This window comes from Gymnoscopelus braueri (assembly GCF_963280865.1).
Source record: "Gymnoscopelus braueri genome assembly, chromosome: 1".
Taxonomy (NCBI): domain Eukaryota; kingdom Metazoa; phylum Chordata; class Actinopteri; order Myctophiformes; family Myctophidae; genus Gymnoscopelus; species Gymnoscopelus braueri.
Window position 1 is genome coordinate 23,925,377 of NC_137603.1, and position 10,026 is coordinate 23,935,402.

The 10,026-nt window shown below is 38.9% G+C and overlaps 1 protein-coding gene across 2 annotated transcripts; it reads right to left on the reverse strand.

Annotated features, from left to right (window-relative positions):
• Positions 1-500: 500 nt before the first annotated feature.
• tmed3 (transmembrane p24 trafficking protein 3) lies at positions 501-9,436 on the reverse strand. 2 transcript variants are annotated; one of them, XR_013933648.1, is made up of 4 exons: positions 9,170-9,436; positions 7,117-7,362; positions 2,007-2,746; positions 501-1,901 (listed from the first exon to the last, which is right to left on the reverse strand). XR_013933648.1 is itself a non-coding variant. In XM_080436299.1 (3 exons), exons 1-3 carry the CDS (start codon positions 9,305-9,307, stop codon positions 2,513-2,515), a joined length of 618 nt encoding a protein of 205 aa, XP_080292425.1. In that variant the 5' UTR covers positions 9,308-9,436; the 3' UTR covers positions 501-2,512. The 2 variants fall into 2 exon arrangements, 1 of the variants encoding a protein (XP_080292425.1); XM_080436299.1 differs by having other exon boundaries at positions 501-2,746.
• Positions 9,437-10,026: the final 590 nt, after the last annotated feature.

Here is a 10,026-nt window from a genome sequence, read left to right on the forward strand (position 1 = left end):
TACCAGTAATACAAAATACACTGTCACACAAGTAATAATAGTATTCAAAATGTTACTTGTGTAATCTAATAATATATTGGCATCAAATGAAATGTGAAAGTATTCATTATTATGCAGAATGATTCATTTCACAGTCATATTATTGGAATGTAATTAGTAATGCATTAATGTGTTCATCACTTACATTTTGCAGCTTGTGCTGCTGGGCAGATTAACCTATAATAATACATAATTCATCATCTAATGTTTTGTATTAATAAGCTATATCTGCAAAGTAATTAAAGCTGTCAAATAATTGTATCAAAAAAATGTAATACTCAAGTAAAGTCATACATTTGTACTCAAGCAGAATACTTGGATATATGTACCAAGTTACTTTCCACCACTGGTCAGCAGTCGTGTAAATTCAGAAGGCAAAAACAAAAAGGAAAACTAACTATGAAGCATGAGATGAGACCCACACACTGGTCAATGTAATGACAAACTATTCAAGACAGAGACGCCATCCAACACTTCCCTTTATGAAACATCATGGACATACTATTACATTACATGGACATTATCATTACATTACATTACATTATCATTACATGTACAGGTAAACAAACTGATCAACAACCAGACCGTGTTGACATGTAACAGGACAGCAAGAGCAGTAAACATTCAACTTACATTTTGGAATGCAGAAAAAGTAAGAAATAATCCTATCAATTCATGTGTGAGCGAGGGCTAGAGCATGCGTGGGAGTAGGCCTGCAAATATCTTCTTTTATCCATGAATGTTTCAATCCATTATTTTTTTTTTATCTCAACATGAAATAATCGGAATAGATTTTTTATTATCAACTTCATCTATTAGTCTGATTATACTTTGTCGTACAATGGTGTCATGCAAAATAGTGAAATTAGCTGAACTACAAGCTCACAACGCGTTGCATCGTCGTGAGCTTGTAGATCCGCTATTTTAGCAAATCGATCATTTTTATTCAAATCAATAATAATTTTTCCGATTCAACCAATCATACCGATTAACCGTTGCACACGTAGCACAATGCTCCATAGACTTGAGTATATTTCACACAGAATAGCAGTAACAAACTTTAAATACAATATAAAAAAGATGAATAAAACTTGGCCTTTTGGTTGCTACTCATGTGCCACTTTCACTGTAATGATTCTAATGCCACTACTTCTTCAGTGGTTCCCAACCTTTTCTGGATCAAGGCCCACTATTGAAAGCACTTTCAGAGCACTTTCAGAGCATGTTTTTAATGATCAATCAATTGATTGGGTTCCACCTTGGATCAATGGAACCAACATAGTATACTTTAAGCTCTTATCACTTTTTAATGCCGTTATGTTTTGCCAATTATTTGGGGGCCCACTTGCTTTACCCTCCCGGTCCTCGGCCCACAGGTTGAGAACCACTGCGGAACGGACTTCAGCAACTTGACCTCCGAGACGAGAAATCAGCAAGAAAACAATTACAAAAGGAAAAGCCTGGTTTGTGACCAGACAGATGTGTCGATTGAAAAGGCTTTTCTCAAGTATTTGTCATAAATATATATTCTATCTCTGTGGGGTAGGGAGACAACCGTCTAATCTACAGCACATCCATGAGTGTAGCAGAGTGGGAAAACATTTGGCGTGACTTTACAATTACAGCACGTGTTTAAAGATACAATCCGGGACTTATTGTAAAGAATAAAAGGTTGTTTTAATCAAAGTGTATGGCAGAGTATGCTAAAGTCATACTGTGTAGTGTGTAACATTCATTTTAGTATATTTTGTCAAAATGACAAAAATGTGTCGTATAACTCTGGAAAAATGTATGGATATAGACACCTTAATAAACTTGTTGTAAAGCATAATTTGGCCGTTAGAGGTGGATGAAACCTTAGGCTGATTTTGCATTTAGTTTTCCAGTTCAGGTTGAAAACAAAGCAGGGTAAAACATGGTGGGCTGGATAAAACTGTCCTTATAGTACACAGTGATGGAAGCAACACAGCTGTAGCTAATCAAATGAATAATGGGTGTGTTTGATTTAGGTGTGTCAATGTGCATTGACAACACTGATCAATACTGTCTATGCTTGCACATTGGAATACTAATGGCATGGACACACCTAAATGTAACACACGCATCATTATCAATTTGATTAGCGGTAGCTGTGTTGCTTTCTAGCCTGCTGTGTTTTAATATGTTGTAGTTTTGAACCTGAACTGGAAATTAAATCAGAGTTTAAATTCCCCTTTAAACCTATTTGGGACAATTGGTGCTGAAAAGTAAGGCTTGATTTATACTTTGTTGCACGCTGTTGTAGTAAGTGCGTCAAAAATAGCTGATCTAAAACCTCAAAACATGTCGCAGCATGACGCGTTTTGAGCTCGTACATCGGCTATTCACGGTACACAACCAAGTATTAATCTGGATGTGATTGTGTAAACACAGGATGTGTGCCGTCTCCATTTACACTCGCCAGTGTGTTGAAAATAACATGGGCCCACTCTGACTATGTGCTGACCGGAACGGTGCCTTTCTGGTCGGTGAAGAAGCTCCGCAGCATCAGGACCTGTCCGATACTGACGACGAACAGCAGGATGGTCTCGCCGATGGACCAGTACGCCACGTGGTCATGGAGGTCCTCCGCCCGGATGCGGTCGTGGGCTTCCCTCAGCCGGTACCACGTCTGGGAGTCTGCCACCACCTTCAGGATCTCGTGGATGGAGAGGCACGACGACTCCATCTGAAAGAGGGAGAAGCATGGGTTTAAAGTTTTGAGGTTTGTAAAAAAAAAAAGCATCCAAATTACCCCTATCCTGGTGTCTCGCCACTGGCTGCCAGAATGATTTAGAATCAATTTGAACATTCTCCTGTTCATACAAAAAGCCCTAAATGGGCTGGCCCCCTCCTATATTGCTGACCTTTTGACCTTTCATACAGGGCTGGGCGATATGACGTCAAATAAATATCACGATCAAGCCATTGTACAACAAAGTATAATTCAGGTTTAAGTGGACTTAAGTGGTCATGACCCAGACTAATTAATTTAGTCAAAAATAAGAAAAAGAATCTAATTGATAGTTAAAAGATTACTATTTGATAGTTAAAATAAATAAAAATAAATATAATTATATTTAAAAAACTACTTCTCGATAATTCAATTAACCTACAATGCATGAACAAGAGTAGGTCGGTTATCTCTTCTAAATGTCAGTTTTGATATATTTTTTATTAATTGCCCAGCCCTACTTGCCCACTACATCCAGGTACCTCAGGTCAGGTGACTTGGAGCTACCAACTGTCCCCAAAGCTACACTCAGGCTCAGGGGTGACCACACCTCTGCTGTCACATTATTCCCCTCCCAGGCTGTCTGCTCCATAGATATTAGAAACCTAGATACCTCATTGGCCTCTGCAGTTCATTGGGGCGACTTGTATCGCAATACACACGGCTCTTCCGCCCTGCACGGCTGCACCTGCCACTCAAAGTGACTACTGGCCAATCACAGCGCTCACAGCGCGTTGACTACTGGCCAATCACAGTGCGTCTTTTCCGGGACTTGTCATGCAATGGTTCTCAACCAGTGGTCCGGGAACCACCAGTGGTCCTTGAGGGGGTTCCAGGTGGTACCCAGCTAAATGATGGAGAGTTGATAACCAAATGGACCCTTATATAGATCTTTAAATCTTGAGTATAACATTTCACACTGTCAAGAAGAGTCAAATTGTTAAACATCTACATTACTTACTAAACAAGTACACAATTAGAGAACGTAAATAATTGTTATTTTGACAACATCTAATCGAATGATAACATTCTAAGTTTTGGGTGTGAGAGGCTAAAGCTTATCAAACGGTGGTCCGTGACTCAAATGCTGAATAAATAATGGACCTTGTCACCTTGATATGAAAAAGGTTGAAAACCACTGTTCTAATGCATTTACGTCCATTGAAGCAGACGGTCTCTCCACAATTAAAATCATCACAACTCCCTGAATTTTCAACCTATTTTCAAGCGGTAAAGTTTGTCACAAATGCGAGACATGGAGTTATGGATCCAGTAGGCGTAGGCCTATATTTGGTTACATCTAAATTGCATATTTTCATACCAAAATACTTTCAAGTAACAGTAATAGTCACAAAATATTTTTGTCTCCATTCACTGACAGACTACATGAAATATGCTGGCCACATTGCAGAATTGCCTTTATCTAACATCCTTCATGTTAGCTATTCAGGTCAGAACAGAGCTATCAACTTTGAAAGACTGAAATAATTGTTCATTTGAGAATTTTCTCTTCCAAAAACAGCAACTATAAATGAAAAGTCTGTGTTCCATATTTTAATGGCACTGAAAGTATAACATATAACACAAATACTCCAAGACAGCCAAAAGAATATCATTCCAAAGTCACAGAGCAGAATATCATAATGGCAATAAAGATAAAATAATACCAGAAGCATATCATTTTCTAGCCATGGTTCACGTGACGCTTGTATACGGGCTAATCATTTTCCACACGAAGCGACCATGTCTTATTTGAATTTCACAAATAGAGTGTGGAGTTTGCCAAGTTCCAACTAACTAGATGCTGCGCACAGCTGCTGCCTCTTAAAGGGTTAAAAGCTGGGTTACAAAATGACCCGCCCCCACCTGCCTCTGATTGGCCTACCGAACTTCCGCGTGTGTGACGCACACGGCAGCCCTGCAGAAGCAGGAAGCGCGCCCGAGATACAGACGCTTCAGAGCCGAATGAGGCGTCTACCTTTATATGTCTATGGTCTGCTCCCTCCATAGAATCTTCTATCAAGGCTCAAGTAGGACTGGGCAACTCTGGGTTATCAAAACCAATATTTAGAAAATTAACTGACTTAGTCTGGCTCATGTAGGTCAATCGAACATTCAAGAAGCGGGTTTTTTTGTATGATACATTTCTTTATTTCTTATATAGTCCACAAAACCCTAAATGAGGCTCAGGGGTGAACAGTGAACACACCTTTGCTGTCGCATTATTTGAGCCTCTGAATTGTATGTTTCATTGTTGAAATCTGTGCAGCACTTGGGTCAATGACATTTGTTTTAATAGTGCTTTACAAATAAATTTGATTTGATTTAATCTGTGGACTTGCTGTTGAGCACACTCATGTTGAATTGGGCTCGATCTCTTCAGTCGACCCAGTTATGTAATTATGTTATGTAATAATTATTCTTCATGTTTCTCTCCTCAAAACGTTGGCATGCTCTAGCTCCATGGTTCTCAAAGTGGGGTCCGCGGACCCCCGCATAGCCAGGGGGTCCGCAAAATAATTCACAGATTAAAAAAATATATATAATATTTTTTGATTAAAATTATTTGTTGATTAAAATTTTTTTTGGATTATTTTTATGGGGGGGGGCTAGTGAAAGTTGCACAAGTTCTAACTGTATGGTGTGTGCGATATGAAATGCGAGTTTACCATAATCACAGTAATCCTTAATCATATTCAAGGGCTTTTGCAGAGAAATGACTGAAAATAAATTTCAAATTAGAGCACTGCAGAGGGCAGGTGTGTCTGTTTCCAGCTGACGCTCGTTGACACTCGTTAATGTTATAGGCATCAGAGGCAATCATGCTTTTGCACTGTCAAATAGGCCAACATCTAATCTAAGATTAGTGGGACTCATTCAAGTGACCACCAGTGAGTCCCGGGACTAATTTAATTGAAAACCTAACAACATCACTGTATACATATTAGATGTATTAGATATTTATTTATCAGTTACTTGAACAGTGTGCTGTTTTTTTTTTTCACAAAAGTAATTTGAATAAAATGACTATTGGCACATGATTCATATAGTAGTAGTGGTTTCTGTTTATAACTATGGGTCATGGGTCTGAATGATTTTGATTGAAACGTTTTTTTAATACAAATAGTTCCAATGGCATCTAAATGTACACATGTGGTTGTAAGTATATGCTTATCAGTGCTGCGAGGATGAGGGGGTACGTGGAAAAATGTCTCCCCTCCAAGGGGTACCTGGGCCCAAAAAGTTTGAGAACCCCTGCTCTAGCTACAACATACTTTCACCTAGAAGCTTCATTCAGACTCGTTAATAACCAATAATAATCATAATAATATGTACAAAACAGGGAAGCCAGTGATAATAGTGTGACACGTTGTCTGACCACATAGGACTTAAGTTATTAATAACGTTTTTGTTGAGAGGAAACTCTTAACCCTAAATGGAAGTAATCCTTGCTACCACCAGCTTGTGGTGGTATGGTGACCTCCAGTGGTAGGGGTGGGTATCACCACAATTTCATGTTCATCAAGAATCAATAAGAATCAAGAAAGCTTTATTTGTCACTACTACTCATACAAGTACAAGAAGCCAAACGCAATTGTGTGCGGTCAACAAAGTAGTACTGTGCTACAATAACAACTACAATAGCAATAATAAAAAAGAAAAACTGAGATAAGAATAATAAAAAGAAGAAGTCTACAGCAGTATCCACATAGCATGATAAGGGCAGGTAGAAAATGGTATATATATGTATATGCCTATATACATATGCCTATATATATATATATATATACATATATATATATATATATATGCGCGTGAGGCATATAAATGTGCAATCAGGAATAGCCATGTAGCTGTAGAAAAACACAAGTATATACTATAGCAGAGACACTTATACTATACTATACTATATTTATAAAGTGTCTTCAATATATATATGGAAAATGACAGCATTATATAGTTCATGGTTCTCAACGACGGGTCCACAGACCACCAGGGGTCCAAATGGACTCTTACGGGTCTGTAACTCTGAGAGTGTACAAATGGACCCTTATGTGTTAAAAAAAAAGGCCTTTTTAACAAGTTGACCAATCAACTGGCCAATCAACTGGCCAGTATAGACCACAACTATGACTCTTGATTGAGATCAGCAGGAGGAACAATAACATTGCATCACACAAATCCATACGGATATTAGCTGGAGAATTTGTGACTGGATCACACTAGTCATTTCGGAATAAAAACCAGGCTTTTCGCCGTGTGGAAACTTAAAGCCTGGTGACACGAGGTCCAGCTCTGGTAAAAATGGGCCATATCATTATTACCTGGGTGAGTGCCGTTGCTCGGTTCAGGTCGGGGAGGAGGGGTCTCTCGTCCCCGGCTCTGAAGTCCAGGTAGACGGTTTTATGTGAAAAGGTGGAGAACTCGTTGCTGAAGCAGACCTTGTAGACTCCCTTCATGGTGGTGGTGTGGCTGAAGCTGTCGTACTGTTTCTTTCTCTCCTGGTAGAGAGCGTTGTTCAGAGGGTCCGTCACAAAACAGTCCACGTCGTAGTTGCCCCCGGCAATGACCTGACAACACAAAGTCAGAGACGGACATTTCACTCTACTGATATTTGAATATCTGACCCGTTTTCCCTGTTATTTCTTCTCTATATTCTTCTTCCCTTTCCTGAAAACTACACTCTATAAGAGCATACTCATAGACTATCATTGCTATATAGAGTCCATAGCAATGATACTCTATAAGAGCAGTGGTGGAAAAAGTACTCAAATGTTTTACTTGAGTAAAAGTATCAATACTGCAATGTAGAAGTACTCTGTTACAAGTAAAGGTCCGGAATTCTAAATGTACTTGAGAAAAAGTACAAAAGTATTGGTATAAAAATGTACTTAAAGTACCAAAAGTAAAAGTACTACAATGTTTGAAAATAGCCGATCTACAAGCTCACAACGCGTCGCTTTGCTACGCGTTGTGAGCTTGTAGATCTGCTATTTAACAAGCCTTACATTTTATCATGTAGCCCAGGGGCCTTCAACAGGGGGTCCGGGACCCCTAGGGGGTCCTCAGAGTTACTACAGGGGGGGCCGCCAAATGCTTGTGTGATAGGATCATGTTTTTTACATTAACCACTTCAACCCTAGCATACCTATTCTGTGTGGAACATTAGCCAAGCATAGCAGATCTACAAGCTCACAACGCCTTGCACTGCGAGGCGTTGTGAGCTTGTAGATCAGCTATTTTTGGGAAAGAGGTTTGGTGTAGAGGGGGAAAAAGGAGCAGACTAAGTATTGACGGTTCAAGTGGTTAAATGTCTGAAAATACACATTAATCCAATACACTGCTGTCAAACAAGTCTATGAAGCCGTCTAAGAAATCTATGATTTTTTTAATTTGCAACATAATGTTATACAATATGCAGTGGGGGTCCCTGCTTCATCTCTCTCTCAGCTAAGGGGTCCTTGGCCTGAAAACGTTGAAGACCCCTGATGTAGCCTATACACTCAGGAGAGGATTAAATTAACACATTTTACAGTATGTTATTAATATAACTTAACAGTGGAGGGAAAGTAATATAAAGTACATTTTACTCAAGCACTGTTTGTACAGTTCTGAGGTAGCCTACTTTTATCTATTATTTATATAACTAGGTTAAGCTGAAGCAGCACATAATTAAAATAGTCACCAGCAAAACATTAAACTTAATTGTAACTGGTAAAGATTTTAATTGAATGATTAAAGCGATGAACACTTAATGCATTTAATAATTATAAACCAGTGTGTGATTGTGAAATGGGTCATTCTGCATAATGAGTTAGGCTAGTCTACTTTTACCTTGGTAGTATTGTAAATATATTTTGGTAGTATTGTAAATATATTTTGTCTTTTGTATTCCAGCGGTGTAAAGTAACTAAGTACATACTCAAGTACTGTACTTAATACGTACAATTATGAGGTATGGTATATTTTACTTTACTGAAGTATTTCCAATTTTCAGTACTTTTACTTTGATCTACTCCACTACATCTCAGAGGAAAATGTTGTACTTTTACTCCAATACAATTTGAAAACTTTAGTAGTTACTTTGTAGATTTTGATTATTATTACAAAAGATACATTATACCCACTTCACCACATTTTGGCCATCTGAAAATAAAACGCTATTTTCAAAAGATTTATATACATTTTAAACATTTGAAAACATGTGAAATGGGACATTCTGCATAATGGAGCACTTTCTACTTTTGGTACTTTAAGTACATTTTGATACCAATACTACATTTTTGAATTCTGGACTTCTACTCGTAACAGAGTATTTCTACATTTCAGTGTTGCTACTTTTTTTTATGAAGCAGCCTAGATGTTTTAGAAGTTTACTTGAAAGTCGATGTCAAACTTGACTTGGCTGTCCATCTCCTCGTAGAAACACTGCTTGTCGTTGTCGTTCAACTCAAACGTCAGCTCCGTGCACCACGCGCACGCGATCAAACAACACAGCACGACCGTGACACGCATGATGATGCAAATAAACAAACAAACAAATAAATAAATAAAAAACAAACAACTTCAACTTTATCTCCTGCGTGATGTTTCTAGGATGACATCTGGATACACGTCACCGTTATTATATGTGTCATTGTTTATACTACGTCGTACGACTGGAGGCCGCGCGCTGAAAGATAGCTGATCTACAAGCTCACAAGGCGTCAAGTCCGCGACGCCTTGTGAGCTTGTAGATCAAGCTATTTTCAGCGCGCGGCCTCCGTCATACGACGAAGTATAAATCCGGTGTTAGTTACTACCCCTGTGGGAAAGTAACTATTTACTGTTCAGTACCCACATCCGGTCTAAAGCCCGCCCTACTGTATCCGGCCATGTTGACTCACATTTACATGCATAGAAGTGGGGTTGTTTCCGTATCCGTTCTAGACTGGATGTGCGAAACGTGAAAGTGAATTGGCACCAGTTTAGAATAAACTGACGTGGCACGAAAGCACTTCCGGGGCAGTTTTGGGTTTTATTATGTATTTATGTCTTAAACTTGAATGTATGCATCCTTTCAAAGGGTGCTGGATGACGGATGGGTGATGAACGTCGACTCCAAACTGCCGAAAACGTTAACTTCAATTATATCACCCAGCAAATGCATTCATTGCAGCAAAGATGGCTCTGCCCACACTTCAATGCGTCCTAACAAGTGGTAGAACACCGCCCCCCAGTGGCTTGTGCCTCCA

Excerpts from the sequence above, each read along its gene's own strand:
- tmed3 (XM_080436299.1), bottom strand. The coding sequence starts at position 9,307 with ATGCGTGTCACGGTCGTGCTGTGTTGTTTGATCGCGTGCGCGTGGTGC. Across the intron at positions 7,363-9,169 it reads AGTTTGACATCGACTTTCAA|GTCATTGCCGGGGGCAACTA; the intron begins GTAAACTTCTAA and ends TTGTGTTGTCAG. Across the intron at positions 2,747-7,116 it reads GAGCAACGGCACTCACCCAG|ATGGAGTCGTCGTGCCTCTC; the intron begins GTAATAATGATA and ends TCCCTCTTTCAG.